At 30.6% G+C, this 18,912-nt stretch overlaps 1 protein-coding gene across 1 annotated transcript; it reads left to right on the top strand.

Moving 5' to 3' along the window:
- The first annotated feature begins 7,713 nt into the window (after positions 1 to 7,713).
- LOC132714795 (semaphorin-5A-like) lies at positions 7,714 to 14,703 on the top strand. The gene is made up of 10 exons (XM_060697720.1): positions 7,714 to 7,773; positions 7,943 to 7,981; positions 8,297 to 8,338; positions 8,669 to 8,754; positions 8,918 to 8,986; positions 9,174 to 9,291; positions 10,527 to 10,649; positions 10,833 to 11,003; positions 11,533 to 11,703; positions 13,431 to 14,703. The coding sequence occupies exons 2-10, from the start codon at positions 7,972 to 7,974 to the stop codon at positions 13,841 to 13,843; spliced, it is 1,203 nt and encodes a 400-aa protein (XP_060553703.1). The 5' UTR covers positions 7,714 to 7,773; positions 7,943 to 7,971; the 3' UTR covers positions 13,844 to 14,703.
- Positions 14,704 to 18,912: the final 4,209 nt, after the last annotated feature.

Consider the following 18,912-nt stretch of genomic DNA (forward strand, 5'->3'; position numbering starts at 1 on the left):
GATATTCTTCATGACAAAAATACAAACATTCGGAAGTACAATTTGTTATTCACCATTTAAAGGGACCGAATTTTGATTACAGTAAATTTACGACTTTATATTATATTGTAGACTTGACACTGTTTTTATTTTGGCTTTTTTGGCTACAGAAACAGGTCAGTACTTTGTTTTACATATTATTTATTATTCAATTAATTTCGTTTTCATCTGTTTGTTGCTTTAACATTTAAAAATTGTTTTTGTATATACTATAAATATATATATATATAAACATGATTCAATATTTAATAACCATTTATAATATACATTCTATATGAGAACATTCAGTCAAAAGATGCACTGACGTAAGCTTTCTTATTGGTGCTCGCAATGATATACGTATACTTGTTGTTTTTCTGTTACAACTCATGCTCGCAAATATTTTCCATTCTAGTTCACATATGTATAATGGTCTCCTTGTTATGTTAAATGTACCATATTTTTCCAGAAACAGCTTCTCACGAATGTTACACATGTAAAAATATTTGACGATCCTGATGATTGATCATAACATTACAGAAAGCGGTAACCAACAGGTAAAATGTTTTTGCCTAAAGAGCATCAGGTTAATCAAATATGACATTATCACATATTTTGCTATTGCTTTGAGAACATGTCTTTTTTTTTCCGTTTTTAATATTATGATATTATGGATACTGCATTTTAGCGATTTTCTTTATTGTTCTTTTTATCATAATTGTTTCAGTCCTGCTTTGCTAAAGTGGGACATCAAGGGGCGATCTAGGTCGTTTACATTAGAATCACAGATGATGAGGTAATGTAACTTTTCACATATTTAGAACTATATCGATGTAGTGCCATGAATGACATTGGCAATTCTATTTTTGAAATACTAATAATATTTCAGTAATTTTCAATTATAGCTACTAAAATATTCATTTTCAATAAGGACTTACTGTTTTCCAATTTAGTAACATATGAAAATAATGAACTCTTACTTTAGAATTGTGGTACGATTCCAATTTACAATGTAAACAAAAATGAAAAGAGATGTTGGAGGAGCAATGTTTCGAGTGTTGTAGTAGAGACAAATGTAACAATCAGTTATGTCAGCACCGAAAGCGTAAGTAAAAGCAATAAGGTCATTGAAGTGAATGTTTCAAATTAACATCTTTCATAAGATATATTGACTGTTAAATAGGTCTACAACTATTTTTGAGAAAGCTAATTAAAGTTGGACTCGTTCGGTCGGCGAAAATTAGAACAGATAGTGGTGTTACCAATAGACCGATAGTGAAACTTTTTCCTTTGGAAGTTACAGAACTTAAACTATGAAATAATATTCATGCAAAGTGACACTTCAAAAGACTGTATTTTAAAGCTTAATAACGAAAGTAACCATAATATTTTACCAAATGAACTGCTTAGAGACTAAACTTACTTATTTAAATTACGCTTTATTATTGTATGCTGATAAGTTACTTCTGAACATACTGCTTAAATATTCTTAAATCTTTGTAATAAGTGTTAAACATTTCGCGGCCCCCAGTATGTCCGCAAGATAACTACATATATGTACGCTATTATCTACGTTACGTCTTACCGCGCTAAATGACGTCAACGTCACTTCTGACGTATGTTGTTATTGTTTATATATTACTGTTGAGATTTTGTACACATTGAAGCGAATGTCAATACAGATCGAACCTACACAACGCCTTTGTATTATTACTTCCAATATACGAAACCACTTCCACAACTACCGCCCACGCCCCTTAGCACCGGCTTGAGCAGAATTTAACATTTAACATGAACTTGTACAATTTTGAATTATACGAAAATAAGAATACCAAAAGAACTTGTAAAATTTTGAATTATACACATATATGTTCATAACTTGTAAATTTATACCACTTAACGGTTTCACATGAGCTATGCGGCCACCTTATCTACCCTAAATAGTGAACAGTGCTTAACCATGACATATTCCCCTGCTCACCTGCTGAAGAGATGCATAAACTCTTGAAATTTGAACTCTTACGATAACTTATGGACAAACGGTGGCTGCAATTCTGAAGCCTTGACCTTAAAAGGCAGCCCCTCAACAACAAGGGGATAAAGCACACGTGACAAATATTAAAACTTGATGTAATTCATTAAAAAAAAAGTTGTTTATGAAGATTCAATTTTGTGTGGCCTCAAAATTTCTTTATTTTCAAGATCAAATAAGTTTTCAAGTCATATTTTGTTGTCAATGTTATTGTTTGTTTGAAACAATTTGGCTTCCTGGATGGTATGTCGCAATGCCTGCGCTATTAAAAAAAAGATCAGAAGAGGATTAAAAACATACGTTGTTTGCTTATCAGACAGGATTATCTTCCGTTTACACAGGTGATAGGTCAGATCATCGCATTGTAACACGGTCAGCGATTGACTGCAAAAAGTGTAGGGTAAACCATATGATTCATTTGGACATTAGGCGGTATGGGGTATTTTTAAGTATGACAACTAATAAAAAAAAGTAATACTACATTGTTTTCTGAAGAAAATGAAATATTTCATGAGTCTCTATGAAAATCTTTTGACTTGGATATTTGCATTTATAAAAAGTGTATGTCAGTCCTGTGATCAGTAGAAAATTTCAATGAAATGAGGAGTAATCTTCTTAGAAGTAATTTTGCAAAAAAAAAATCGGTTGACTACCCCTATATTACAGGACATTTCATGTGTCAGACTAATAATATCTGTCATTTGTTGCGGTTCGGACCGGAATATCCGTCCCGAGGGGACCCGCCCATAGGGCGGTAACGAGGCTTGCCGAGTTACCGCCCATGGGCGGGTTCCCGAGGGACGGATATTCCGATCCGAACCGCAAACATATGAAAGATATTTTTTCTTGCATATTCTGCCATATATTATTTCATATTTAAAATGGTTTAGGTCAATATGATATATGTTCATGGAAATTAAAGTCATTTCATCCATAACTATTTTCTTACATTAGCGTATGTACTTACAACTTAAATAACAACGGCGAAATGACGTCATCCTAAGACATATTTTCCTTCTAAAACGACGTCATTTTAACGCGGTTCATTCATAAATGGCGCTAAAATGACGTTGTTGTTTGGCACGCGACTCATCTGGCACTCCCCATGCCAGATGAAATTTCCGGCATGGGTAAAACTCACGGAAACGCCAGTCTGCTATGCAAGAATTTTCATTCTACTAGAAAAATCACCTATTGAGCATGAAAACTCAATTTTAAGGTAGAATTTGGGACTATTTTTTATTATGTAAGTCTATGGGAATATCAATGTGAGTGTCTGACCAAGTCAAATCGTGTGCTTTAAATGACGTCATTCCAGCGCGCTTTTTATAAATGAATTGTGTTCTTAGAATAACGTTATTTTGCCGTTATGAATGACTTTGTAAATTCATATGCTACTATAAGAATATACGTATTCTTATTTTTTTCCAAAATATGATTAAGATGTAAGAAAATGAATCAAACATCAGCTGTTAAAAAAGACGGAAATATCTAGCTCGAGAGTAACTGTTTAAGGCGGTAACGAGGATCTCCTTTATTGTTTTGATATTCTTTGTACCTTAGATCATTTGCCAAACTACAAGTGTCATAAAGTAGTAAACAGATGCGGATAAGATACTATTTCGATATCTTATATAAGGTAATAAGCGTTGCACAAAATCGGCGTTAACTCATAAAAATGGTCTAATTAAGTCATATTTTATCTTCAGTATAATTTGACATGAGCAGTTCGGCAATTGCCTCAGGTATACCGAATATCAAAACATTAAAAAACAATATAGGGTTTTTGAATAACCAAGGTCAGACTGTATTCATTATCCAATCGTGGTGCTGCTTATGGACAAAGAATTGCACAATTCTGCGTAACTTTTGCACTATTTCTGCGTTATTTGCTCATTCCTGTGATGCTGGATATACACCATGAAATACAAATATAAGTTTCTATGTAATAGCTATCTTAGTTTTGATTTTTTTGTGCTTGGAAGAAACTTAATCAATAAGGTTCACCGACGCAAATACCATCGCCACTGATTAGGTCATGACAATACTATAGCTACGATTTTCCTTCAAAAAGTGGATCTTATAATCATATTAATTGATTTGATTTGTAATTATCACACTAATAAGATAAAAACTTTCTACGTCTCCGACAAAAACAATACTTCTATCGAGAAAGCTCTTGAAAAATTAGAATACATGTAAATCTTTTAATTGTAATTATTCAGTCTAAACTTCTTTTTCCAAATCTTATTGATTTTGTTTAATAATATAACAAATTTTAAATGCAGTAAAGTTTTGTTATCATCTGCACAAATGTAGTTGACAATTTAGCTATATATCACCTTCACTTATAAGAGATCAAGTTAAAATTCCATTGAAATCTTAAAATAGGTCTCCTAATGATTGCAGCTTACAATATAATTAGGCAATATTAAACGTCGTGTATTATACTTAACAATACATAATAAATATTAATTAGCTATGATGGTTTCTGATAAAATGTGATAAAAACCTTAAACATGTTAATCAGGGCAAAAACTTGAAAATGGGGCAGAACTTTGCAACATTTTAAGTGTATCCGCCCTATTGAAATAAACATGTAAAGATACGTATCGTTTGGACAGAAAAGTTTCTACAGTCTTTTAGTAATGGGCCTTTACGAAAATGCCCGAATATATAAAATTTCAGCAGATTACCTTTATTGATATGTACTTATGAAATAGGAAGCTTGAATGAAAGAGTGACAGCTCACTTTGTTTCCTTGTGTGATATTCATGCCTTTAGATAACTTGTTAACTACTTTTGAAATAATACTTCGCATTAACGGATAAGTAGCATGCATAAACGGATGAATTCACATACCGTTTTTAAAGATAAAAATACGCGACACTCAAAGTGACACGTAAAATTGACATTTACTTATAAAAACATGTCTGTCAAATAACATCGCATAAGCGCACAGAAAGCATATAATAGTGATTTCTTAATACGAACATCAAAACTAAACGCGGAATTTCCGAATTATATTAGATTCCATCTTCCTTCTTAAATATAAGGCACTGTACTGTTTTTAAAGTAAGGTTTTGTAGATCTGGAGCCAGGGGATGACTGGTCAAGTCTGTAGCAAGATATATTTCTTTATTATAGGATATTACTTATTAGGAAATATAGGTAATTTGGTACACCTGTAACATGAGCACATCATAAGAACTGGTCGTTTAGTTACTACTAGTCAGTTTGTCGAAAAAAAGCACGTGAATATCGGCAGCCTGAAACCAAGGCTAAACGAAACTGGATTTTCTCACAAACACAAGTCTGATAAAAAAAACCTGCATGCTGGCTTGTTCTTTAAATTCGTCCTCGAGTGTCTGCAGACGCTAAAGTCGAAAACAGATGCATTTAAGAAGCGTCTTACTTGAATAAATTAAGAACATGATTAACAAGTACTACTGCAACAAATAACTAAGTTTTCAACAATTCTTTTTACATCATATATACATAATTGTTCACTTATTTGCTCATTGAATTATTTGCTTATTGAAAAACAATAGATGTTCAAAACATAATGTGTTTGTGTATGATAGTCTGTGTTATTAAGGAGAAGAAAATGAAATATGAAGCAACTTGGTTGATTTGCAGTCTTCAATTATGAAAACAATGTCTAATTAAAAGTTGATAAGGAACGCTACTTACGGAGTGCGACTTATTTAGCACCATTGTGTTTCTATATATTCTATATCTACACTACTATGTTTGTTGTTAATTTATCTTTTGCTCTTCCATGGAAATAAAACTTTGATAAAAAAACTGATTAAAGTAGCGGCTTGAAGCAATTTTTGATCAGGGCTTTTCGTATCGCAAACTCTTTCAAACTATGTCAAACATGCCAAAAACGAATGAGAATATACGGTATTGTTGCATGTTAGTGTCAACCAAAATCCTCTGTTAAAAATATTAAATAGGAATCTATTGTTTTAAAGGTAAATATAATTACTTTAAGATGCCTTTACTGATACAAAACAAAAATAACACAGTCTATCTCTAAAACATAAAAGCAGTTTTCATGCTGAGAAGACATTGTGATCGAGTACTGACACTTTAGGATAAGTTATCAAATACATCTTGGCTAAAATAGCATGTTTATTGCCATCGTTATACTGTGGTATTTTTCACAATCATAGTTACCAGCTGAAACAAAAGAACACAACATACTGTGATAACAAATCTACTTAAAAACAGATGGTTAAATCGATTGCGTAAATTCATAGCGTGATGTTTATTGTAAATAACAAAACATCACGTTTACTGAACTAGTAAAAGGGCAATAAAAATAATTTGTTTTCATTGGTGATAAATTAATAAATCAGTACCTTAATATCTTTTCATCCATACAAAATATTACCGGTATTTAGAGCATCAATATGTAAAATATGTATTTGTATTAAATTTGATTATGGGCAGAACATGCAACCTTACTAAATAGTATTTCTATAGACATATTCAAGGGCGTTGTACAAAAGTATAATAAGATTATATTCATATAGATAAAAAATCACATATGCATGACAAATGAACTACCAAAAAAAAGTGAAAGAAATTAGCCCTGTAAAATATAAAGTATTAATAAAAACTTAAAAAAATAATAGTTATAAAAAATAATTTAAAAGAAAATACAGTTTACATGAGAGATTGTATATAAGTAGAAAAATCTTACAAAATGAACAGCATTGTTCAAGGTTATAGTGACAATTTGGTTCTGAAGGTGTAATCCCGACACGTAATTAGACCCGGTCATGTTATTAACAGTGTATATATTGCATCTGCTGTGGTTTAGGGTGATTTCTGATCATTTTTAATGTTGTGTGTATTCTTCGAAATCTCTTCTTTGAGCTTATGGACAACTTGTCAGGAAAAAAAAACTTTTTAAATGTTGGTAATTTCAACGGTGACACAACTTTCAAGATTCTGAAAAATAACATACCTAATGTATAATAGTTCGGACCTGATTTGACATGAGTAGTGTTGATGTAAAAGTTGAAGACAATATATTTCTAAACAGGATCCAAGGAATCTAGAATTTAGCTACAAATACGACATGGCTTAATTAGACCGAGTAAGACACTACAATCATAATTGCACAACAAATTGGCGGAATATTTTGATTAAATTTAATCAAATGGCAATATGCATTATTTTCCGATAAAAAAAGTAGATCGACTTGCACATTGCTTGCTTTTCATTAAGTACATACTTATTAACATCAATTTGGTATTAGCTACTAAAATATATCAAGAAATACATTTCAATTAAAAAAGTTTCTTTTTATTTACAAGTTTTTTTAATTTAAAAAAAACATGAGCATGAGCATATCATATGTGCAAACATATGAAAGAAAAGGTCATTGTGATGCATATTGGTATTGACATAAAACACAAAACAACAACAACAACAATAATGATAATGTACCAAAGAAGACAACAATAAATTTATGTTTGTAAGCTGATATGCCATTTAGGATATATCAGATTTATTGTTCCAGCTTTTAAGTTTTTTTGTGAACAACTATATATTATCGTTTGATTGAAAAAGTAATTTAGTAATAGTTATCACAATGTTTCAACACAAAAATCTTTTGGCCTAATATGTTTGACAGTGAGCTTTATATTTGGAACATCTACCTAAGATTGCTAAGTTTCCTTTGACTTGTGATTAGAAAAAGAAATGTAAGTACATTTTTAAAGATATTTTTTTACAATGAAATTTATTTGATTTTATAATTTTTATAGATGATGTGGCTAACATTCTATTGACTTGAAAATTGTGTTACTGTTCTAGTGAATACTTATTTATTCATACTAGATATTTAACATATTTTTAATTATCTTATTTCAGAGGGTCATCCTCTCGCAATCAGTAAAATTATGTTTTTTCGTAAGTACACGCTTGTTGTTAGTATCGCCTGTAATAAATACCAGTATGAATTTAAATGAAGTTGTGTTTATCATTAACTAATTGAATGAGTCGTTTTGAGTCGTAATGAAAACAATTTATGATTTTTTTTATTTATGCATAAACCATTCATAATACTTGGAGTACTATCTTCAAGACAAAAATACTAATTTGTACGTTCAATTTGATATTCTTCATGACAAAAATACAAACATTCCGGAAGTACAATTTGTTATTCACCATTTAAAGGGACCGATTTTGATTACAGTAAATTTACGACTTTATATTATATTGTAGACTTGACACTGTTTATTTTGGCTTTCTTGGCTACAGAAACAGGTCAGTACTTTGTTTTACATATTATTTATTATTCAATTAATTTCGTTTTCATCTGTTGTTGTTTAACATTTAAAATTGTTTTTGTATATACTATAAATATATATATATATATAAACAATGATTAAATATTAATAACCATTTATAATATACATTCTATATGAGAACATTCAGTCAAAAGATGCACTGACGTAAGCTTTCTTATTGGTGCTCGCAATGATATACGTATACTTGTTGTTTTTCTGATTACAACTCATGCTCGCAAATATTTCCATTCTAGTTCACATATGTATAATGGTCTCCTTGTTATGTTAAATGTACCATATTTTTCAGAAACAGCTTCTCACGAATGTTACACATGTAAAAATATTGACGATCCTGATGATTGTCATAACATTACAGAAAGCGGTAACCAACAGGTAAAATGTTTGCCTAAAGAAGCATCAGGTTAATCAAATATGACATTATCACATATTTTGCTATTGCTTTGAGAACATGTCTTTTTTTCCGTTTTAAATTATGATATTATGATACTGCATTTTAGGATTTTTCTTTATTGTTCTTTTATCATAATTGTTTCAGTCCTGCTTTGCTAAAGTGGACATCAAGGGGCGATCTAGGTCGTTTACATTAGGAATCACAGATGATGAGGTAATGTAACTTTTCACATATTAGAACTATATCGATGTAGTGCCATGAATGACATTGGCAATTCTATTTTTGAAATACTAATATATATTTCAGTAATTTTCAATTATAGCTACTAAAATATTCATTTCAATAAGGACTTACTGTTTCCAATTTAGTAACATATGAAAATAATGAACTCTTACTTTAGAATTGTGGTACGATTCCAATTTACAATGTAACAAAAATGAAAAGAGATGTGGAGGAGCAATGTTTCGAGTGTTGTAGTAGAGACAAATGTAACAATCAGTTATGTCAGCACCGAAAGCGTAAGTAAAAGCAATAAGGTCATTGAAGTGAATGTTTCAAATTAACATCTTTCATAAGATATATTGACTGTTAAATAGGTGTACAACTGTTTTTGAGAAAGCTAATTAAAGTGTCCTTAATTGTTGTTAGCAGAGATAAAATGAGGATAAACACAATCTTTTATTACGAACAATGAAATTATTAATGGAAATATTGATGTGTACAATCTTTATCTACTGCAACTAATCTGTAAACTTCATTTACTGTTTGAAATTATATTATGTCCAATAGAATAGCAGTATTTCAAATTATTTGTTTAAAAACCAATGCTCTACAGGGAAATTCTCCAGATAGAGCCGGGTTGCCAAAAACACATTTTGTAGGACTGACTTATTCTTCAGGTAGATCAGGGTTGCCAAAAATACATTTTGTAGGACTGACTAATTCTCCGCCAAAAACACATTTTGTAGGACTGACTAATTTTCCAGGTAGATCCGGGTTGCCAAAAACACATTTTGTAGGACTGACTAATTATCCAGGTAGATCCGGGTTGCCAAAAACACAATTGTAGGACTGACTAATTCTCCAGGTAGATCCGGGTTACCGAAAACACATTTTGTAGGACTGACTAATTCTCCAGGTAGAGCCGGATTGCCAAAAACACATTTTTAAGGACTGACTATGTGACATTTTAGTATGAATATAAATATGGTATTAACGTTTTTTAGTGTCCAACTTTATTTGTCATCCAATGAAAACGCTGTATTTCTTAAAAATTCTGTGCGTTTATTTTCATAGAAGTACAAATGTCGATACTATATCGAATTCCGTCCATAGTCGACTTCTATTTTTCATAGTACTTCATAAAACCGCATAGTGACGTAATAAAGTGAATGATAATGAGGCCAAATAAAGTTTGACACTAAATATGTTAGTATTCATCCGTGCTGTTCTACAGAAATTAGAAACTTCGACGGGAGCGATGATGAACACTAACATAGTAGTAGACTCCGCCATATTTATCGGTTGCTGGCGTAAATTGCATCGGACGTGGAACAATTAAAAAAATCAAAAACCAGTATTTACAGCTGCGGCGCTCTTGGCCATATAAATTTTGTAGATTCTAAAGGTTTGCTTATGAACACTAATCTATACTTAATACTTAAATTATGTCTTTAAGTTGAATCAGAATTTCTATAGCTCTACATAGAGGATAGTACACATAGTCTTTTACACAGTAACTTTTATATTTTAGCCTCAAAATGTATCGACGACGTCAAAATTGACTGTGCACATGTGAATGCGATGTTTAACATTTGCGGAAAAGTGCACCAGGCGAAGACTATGTGTCCTAGGTTTTGTCGTCTGTGCTCATTAGGTAAACAATATGTTTTCATTTAAATGGAAATTGATAACTGTATGACATTGTTTCTTACAATATAAGAAATATAGTTATAGCTATCTGTATACTAATATATGACGTTTGTAAAATTTTAAAACAAGACTTTAAAAAATCAATAGTATTGATCATACATAATGACTTTTTCAAAACAAAAAAAAGTTGACGGAAACTGGGCAGATTGGACTGAATGGTCTGCGTGTGACGTCACATGTGACGTTGGCATACACATCAGAAAGCGCACGTGCACTAACCCTGCTCCCGCGTATCAAGGTCTGGTGTGTGTAGGAAATGACACTGAAACAAAACGCTGCAATAATATGTTGTGTCCAGGTACGTATTTTCGTCATGAATATTGTTCAGGTGATATTGTAATGTTTGGTATATCGTTGATATTTTTTCTATAAATGTTAACAGCTTTGGATTGTTTTGCGTTTAATAAGAATAAAACTTGAATGTATAACCCTGTAAAAATATCACTACTGTATATAAAAACAAAGATGAAGAAGAAAAATAGTAGGATGGTAAAAACTATTTGACTTTTAAGATTATTTGGTTCATGTAAGAATTATTTTAGTTCGATTGTGTAGGAAGCTATAAGCTTAAAGAGTCTTTTTTAAATTCTTTCCACATTGAGTGCAAAGATTCTTGCTAAAAACAACTTGCCCCTGATAAGATTTGAACCTATACGACTCATGCGGCTAGCGACCATTAGATTTCTAGTCCAACGCATTAACCACTCGGCAGTGAGGTCGCTTAATAGATTAATGTATAATTTAAAGACTGTGTAAAAGTAAGAATATATCAGAAATGAATACTGAATTATTGTCAACTGTTTAAAAGATAGTTATTTTAACCAAAGTAAATGGTGGTTGGTCTGACTGGTCGGATTGGGGAGAATGTTCTGTGACATGTGACACCGGTCTGAAGAAGAGAAACCGTTCATGTTCCAATCCGTATCCGAAGAGAACCGGCGTTCATTGCTTTGGCGAATCATTAGATGTTGAAATATGTAAACAAAAAGCTTGCAGTGGTAAGTCTTTAATTGTTAACATTATTTATTACCCCTCACTTTATTCGTAATGATTATTTCCCATACGCCTCTGGGAGTTATTCTTACTGCTAATGCAAGTGTACCACATGACTAGGAATTTTGTACTGTTACATAGGTAACAGTATTTTTAACAGTATATAAATAACACATGGGTTTGTGGGTAACAGTAAAAAATCATCCCGAGTAAAATACTGTTACCCGAGTAAAATACTGTTACCCATGTGCTATTTATTTCATTACCCCGAACAAATACACTGATGATCTGAATTTGTAAACTAAAACAAACTGTAACAAAAATAAACCAAGAGTAACAATAACTAAACTTTCCTAACCTTGCAAGTTTTCAGTGTACTGTAGGCCTACTTGAGAAGCTGTTTTTCTTTTATTCTTTAAGACATACAATAAGCTGTGTTTTATTTACAAAACAAAACACTTACTCATCTATATGTTTTTGTTTGTTGAAAAAATAAACTTTGAGTTACAATGTAAAGATACTTTTAATATTTAAAATTATGCAAAATAACATGTTGAAATTTTAACTGAGACATGAAAACTGAAATAAAACACCATTACCGCGATTTAAATGATGACATACTGTTTTCAAAGTGGCCGACATATGGTCTACGTCTGGCTCATTAGAACTGATTTTGACTAAATATAATGTTGTTTCCATGTGTCATACAGCAGAAAATACCTATATGTTACAGCTTATGACAATTTTGTACCATAAGTTTCATATGCTGTTTTCTTTCTTGCTTTAAAGCGTTAAGTACCGTGAACTAAGAGGAGCACAGTATAGATTTAGTATACAAATTCAGTTAATCATAGTATTTGTTCGGGGTAATAAAATAAATAACACATGGGTTTGTTTGTAACAGTAGAAATATCATACCTCGTTAAAATACTGTGAACCTCGGCTATGCCTCGGGTAACAGTATTTTCCTCGGGATGATAATTTTACTGTTGCCAACAAACCCATGTGTTAATTATATACTGTTACTGTTGTATCTATTGATAGCGCAGATTTACCTATAAAATTTTCATACTTCTATGTTAACCTTTTTATTTCTAAATTCGATATTCTGTTATCATACTTAGTAATAAAATAAAAATGATTCTTTTATCAGAGTAGAAATTTAAAAGTTATCAATTTAGGCTCTTATTTCAAACAAATCCTGAAAAAGTACGTAGTTTATAGTTTGATTAAAAGGACTGCACGACAAGATTTTTGTACCATTTAATATACGTCTGGACTATAACTTCTGTGCAAATGTTCCGGTCATTTCCTTGCCACGTTTTCCCAGACTGATCATTATCATGGTGCAAAAATACCCAACGTTACGTTGCAAGGTTTTTCACTCATATTGGACTAAGAATCTCACATAAAAATTGATATTCAATTTAATTCTGAGTATATTTCTTCATTATCCTATGCATATTTCTTACCATATTATATTTTTTTTACTTGAGCTATTCTAGAACTAAAAATTTTATGCTTTTAGGATTTTTTACCTTTATAGAGCTAAATGGGACAAGCATGTACAAGGATAAAATCGAGCTTCTCAAAGGAATTTTTATAAAATTAGCAATTTTTAGACTATTGACCATAATTTTGCCTTTATAATTAGATGTCAAACATTTATACATGAGATATGATCAAGATTGTATGTGTATATTATTAATAGAAATTTACTCTTTGATTTCAGATTTATCCACTATGGTCGCTTTCAGGTCAGATACAGTGACTGACTTGTCTTTAACGGACAACAAAATAATTGTATTCTCACATAACACACTCAACATTGGTGGCGCATATAACAACAAGACTGGTATCTTTAAGGCATCTGTACCAGGACTCTACCAGTTTGCAGCTCAGATATGTTTGCCTCCAGGTTCTCAAACGTATTTTGGTATCGTGAATGAGATCATTCTCACGAAGGTTTTAATCGGGGACCCTTCTTGGACCAAATGTTACACGTTTGATGCTCTGACATTTGTAGATCTGGCAAATCAAGTATCCGTCAAATGCATAGGGTCGTGCAGCGGTGATAAATTAAGCAAGAATCATCTCATGCAAAGCAGTTTTTCGGGGTTTCTTGTCAAAGCAAATATGCAATAATATCTCAATTACTCTTTCATTGCTCAAACGATTTTAACAAGTCAAGACTGCAGAGACAAAATCAATAATATTACAAAAACCACTTCGTTGATGACATTTTTATAACTATACAGATATCATTAAAATGAAGATATCCACAGAACGTTTTGGCAATAAAACATTTTGGAGTATTTATGATTAAAGTGATATATAGATATGGGTGGCATAAGGAAAAAATGCACCACTTCAATTATTTTTAACATCATTATTATTAATCCAAAACCGACAGTTGTCAAGCTTAAGTGTATTAAAATGTTTTTAAGTGTTTATTCTTATATATATGTATGTCATTTAATGATTATAATTCACATAAACTTAACTATACAACACTCCTCGCACCACGGGTTTCTGGATTGCCGGTCCAGTATGTTTAACACTACACCACAGTGGCCGAGTCATGCGCTTTAAAATGATGTCATTTCGACGCCTTTGATAAATAAGTCGTGTGCTTGGATGACGTCATATCACAGGTAATGGTGCACGAATCTTATATAAAATTATGATGAGTCAAAACCACGGCTGACATAACCCCAATAAATCATGCTTAAACAAAACATTTACATTTTCTATAATTTTATTTTATGTTTACCGTATATCTTTTATGCATAATGCGTTTTACAAATGTATTTACTAAACTACATGTCTTTTTTAAAGGGATAAGCATCTTCTGCTTTATATTCATTGATCACTTTAATCTTTTCAAATACGTAGTATGAGAATAATTAATGTATGATGTAACATTAAACTGTTGTAAGCGAATTTAGTTTTTCTTGCAAAAAGATTGATGAAGAAATATCAGTTGTGTTTATTTATCTATTTATTTATCTGTCTATCTATTTATTTACTTAATTTAACCACATTACACATGTATCATTTTTGTTGCCTCACTTTGTTTTGTAATAAAAAGTAATAGAGCAGTACGTGGTTTAGTTGTTTATGTGATTATTATTAATTAAGGGATTGTGAGTTCGAGCCGTTCAAGGATTACGACTAAATGTCCTTGTATCACATAAGCACTGTTCCAGGAAGTTGACACGTGAGTCTAATAAGCTTAAAACTTCCGAGCTCATATCGATAAGCTGAAACTTAAATAGGTTAAGTTTACTGTCGTGGTCAATTCATATATATGTAAATCAGACGCTTTAAAGCAGCACGCCTTCAGATTCATGCTACATGTCATGCTTATCTTTTAGAAGTATTTAAAAGTAAAAAAACTATGAACAAAGTATTATTTACACATTGCAAACGGCTGTATCAATCTCCGAAAATTGCCCCAAAAAAGGGTCAGAATAAGCAAAAATAGCCCCTATTGCGGTTATCACGCCGTAGGAATATGGAGATAAATACTGCAAAATCAGTTCTTAATCGCACATAATATAATTATAATAAGAATTATTACATGATTTTAAATATGTGATCTTTTATAAAAAATATATGTGAAGGAATATTAAATGAATATGAATGTAAAATAGCTTTATCAGAAATGAAAAACAACAAAAGTCCAGGATCTGATGGTTTAACCGTCAAGTTTGGAAAAGCATCAAAACTATTTTCTTGATTCGATTAATTACTCTTTTCAAATATCAAAACTAACAACTCTTCAAAGACAAGGAATTATATCTCTCATACCAAAGTCAGAAAAAGATCTTACAAACACATCAAACTGGAGACCAATAAGTTTGCTTAACGTGGATTATAAATTAGCAACAAAAACTATTTCTAATCGCATAAAAAAGTTTTGCCAACTATAATTAGTTGCAATAAAACATGTTCATGAAAATTCGTGACATTGGTGAAATCGTAACTTAAAGGATGATTTTTGAAATAATTGAATATCTTCAAAAAGAAAACAAACCAGGTTTATTATTCTTTGCCGATTATGAAAAAGCATTTGATAGTTTAAATCATCAGTTTATCTTTAATACTCTTCAAAAGTTCAATTTTGGTAAAGATTTTATACAATGGGTCAAACTTTTTTACACTGATATTTCAAGTATTATTGTAAATAATGGTCATTTCTCAGAACCTTTTACCATAGAAAGGGGTGTTCGACAAGGATGTCCTTTATCATCATCATTATTTATCGTCTGTTTAGAAATTTTATCAAATTACATAGAAAAAGATAGTGAAATAAAAGGATTAAAAGTTGAGGACAAAGAAATAAAACAATCCTTCTTTGCAGATGATGCAACTTTCGTAAACGATGGTTCAGTTAAGTCTTTCGAAAAACTTGTCTATGTGATAACAGAATTTAGTAAAATTTCCGGTTTAAACCTTAATTCAAAGAAATCAACAATATTACGAGTCGGGTCATTTAAAGATACTAACATAGAATATTGTAAAAATAGAAAATTTAAGTAGACTTCTGATTCAGCAAAAACATTAGGTTTTTTATTTTCGTCAGATTACAAGAAAAATACAAACATAAATTTAGAACCTAAACTTCAAGATTTTTTCAATTGCTTAAAGCAGTGGGAACACAGAAAGCTTACTTTGATGGGAAAAGTTATAGTGATAAAAACTTTTACATTACCAAAATTAATATATCCTTTTTCAGTTTTAGCAAACAAGAGGAAAGAAATAACTAAAGCGATGTTTCACTTTCTATGGGCAGGAAAACCAGAGAAAAAAAATGCAAAACTTTAAAACTTAATATCAAAAATGGTGGACTAAAAATGATAGACATTACATATTATCTTAATGCAGTAAAAGCAAGCTGGGTAAAAAGGTATATAAACAAAGATAATGAGAGTTCATGGAAACTTTTTGTAAAACACAAGATAAAGCAAAATGGAAATGATTTTATCTTCCAATGTAATCTTTCAAAAAATGATATCAATAATTTATATCCACATAATTCGTTCATGAATAATGTTCTTTCGTCTTGGTTTCACATTCAGCATGAACACAATAAAAACAAAGATAATGTTAAAGACATAGTATGGAATAACGAATTCTAGCATTAAAATTGACAACAAACTGGTTTATTATAAAACATGGCATGATAAAGGCATACTTTATATAGAACATCTTTATGATTATAGGAGAAAAGCCTTTTATAAATATGATGATTTTAAAGAAATTTACGGAATAGAAAATGCTGATTATTTAAGATACTTTATGCTAATAAACAATATACCAAAACAATACCTTGAGAAACTAAAAAATAACACAACTTATATGGAAGAACAAGATACGCTTCTCAATAAAATTCAAAAATCCAAAACAATAAATAAACTTTTATATAATATCCAACTTGAAAATGATGAGAAGGTAAAAAATAAAAATGAAGAGCAATGGGAAAAAGAAATAGATATAGAATTGAATTGGATTAAGATATATACTATACCACTACAATGTACTATAGATGTGACATTAAGAAATTTTCAGTATAAGTTCATCCATAGACTTACTGCAACAAACACTATGCTTTTCAAATATAATCTATGCAATTCAAATTTGTGTGATTTTTGCTGCAGTAGTTTAGAAACACTTCATCATCTATTTTGGGAATGTAATATTGTGCAAAATTTATGGTCAAACTTGCATTCCTTTCTCTTATCCATTAATCTTCATTTTTCATACAGTAAAGAAACAGTGTTTTTTGGAGAGCTTACAACCAATATAAATAGTAATGTAGTAAATTATATCATTATTCTAATGAAATATTACATTTTAAAAATGAAATATCAAGGAACAAAGCCCACTTTTGATATTTTTAAAAACTTTTTGCTGTTAAGGATACAGATTGAAGAAGCAATTGCAATGTCAAATGATAAAATTGAATCATACAAACAAAAATGGAGTAATTTATCTAACACTTTAACAAACAATACTGATGACTAAAACAATAATATTATGTAAATTAAACGTATAAACCATAAAACGTAAAAAATTAAATGAAACTGATTCACTTGTCTTTTTTTTCCTGTCTTGTGTGTGTGTGCGTGTGTTGGTGTGTGTGTGTGTGTGTGTGTGTGTGTGTGTGTGTGCGTGTGTGTAAGAATGATAGTTTTTTAAGTAGATTTATTCTTTTTCTTTCTGAATTTTTTGAAGGTTTTGTTTTTACTTTTTTTTTCTGTGTGGAGTTTCTATGTAAATGTGAATGATTGTGTTTATATGTTTTTGAAAAATAAAATAAATGAAAAAAAAAAAAAAAAAAATCTATGTGATCTTTTATAAAAAAATCTCAGCATATTTTCTCAAGCGTAATTTCCTTATAATATTTTCGCTCATCTAAAGTCATGCACGAAAAGGAGAAATTATTGTTAACACGCTATAACTGAAATATGCGTTTGCATATAAAAATAATTTTAGGTGAAAACCAGCTTGCATAGCAGTCTTTCTTGGAGTTGATATGATTTGACATTTATGTATACATTTAATGAAAATGATAAAACTCAACGAGTCTTTTGCAAGTAACGAGTCACTTTAAATGTATTTTGAATACACAACTTCTATCATTCTATTGACAATCTAAAAGTAACATTTCAGTCTTTTACGGCATGGATTCAAGAGTTTACTCATGTTCAAGTAATAATTGCTGTTTAAGTCATCCTTGAGTAAAATTAAACAGAACAGCATTACCGGCAGATGGTATATAGGAAATGACACCTGGAAAATAATAATATTTTTCTGTTTTATTTAACAATAGAACTTAAGTCAATGCTACCTCTTTTGTTCGGCTGATGATTATAGCTACAAGAATTATAGCAAATATTATAATTATATATAAAGATTTTTTATGTCTAATTAAATTTTTTATTAATGTTTATCATGCGATAAAACAGTTAAAGTATATCGAACTCTACGAAAAACAGAAAAGTTTATGGCTTCTAGGGGTCAATTCAAGCTTCCATAATTTTCAGTACATCGTTTTATATTTCACTACAGTATGCTGCAGACCCAAAGGCATAATAAAAGTTGACATACTAGGTAATGACTTTATTAACGGATCATGATAAAAACTGAAGTCAAACCTCACGCTTGGCAAGCGAAACAGACGATACCTTTGAAACAAGAACAATCCA

Source organism: Ruditapes philippinarum, unplaced genomic scaffold, assembly GCF_026571515.1.
Source record: "Ruditapes philippinarum isolate M1 unplaced genomic scaffold, ASM2657151v2 ctg626_1_1_1_1, whole genome shotgun sequence".
Classification (NCBI taxonomy): domain Eukaryota; kingdom Metazoa; phylum Mollusca; class Bivalvia; order Venerida; family Veneridae; genus Ruditapes; species Ruditapes philippinarum.

What these genes read in the sequence shown, in the direction of transcription:
- LOC132714795 (XM_060697720.1), top strand. An exon ending in CAATAATATGTTGTGTCCAG is followed by an intron (nt 11,004 to 11,532) that starts GTACGTATTTTC and finishes TTTTAACCAAAG; the next exon opens with TAAATGGTGGTTGGTCTGAC. An exon ending in TAAACAAAAAGCTTGCAGTG is followed by an intron (nt 11,704 to 13,430) that starts GTAAGTCTTTAA and finishes CTTTGATTTCAG; the next exon opens with ATTTATCCACTATGGTCGCT.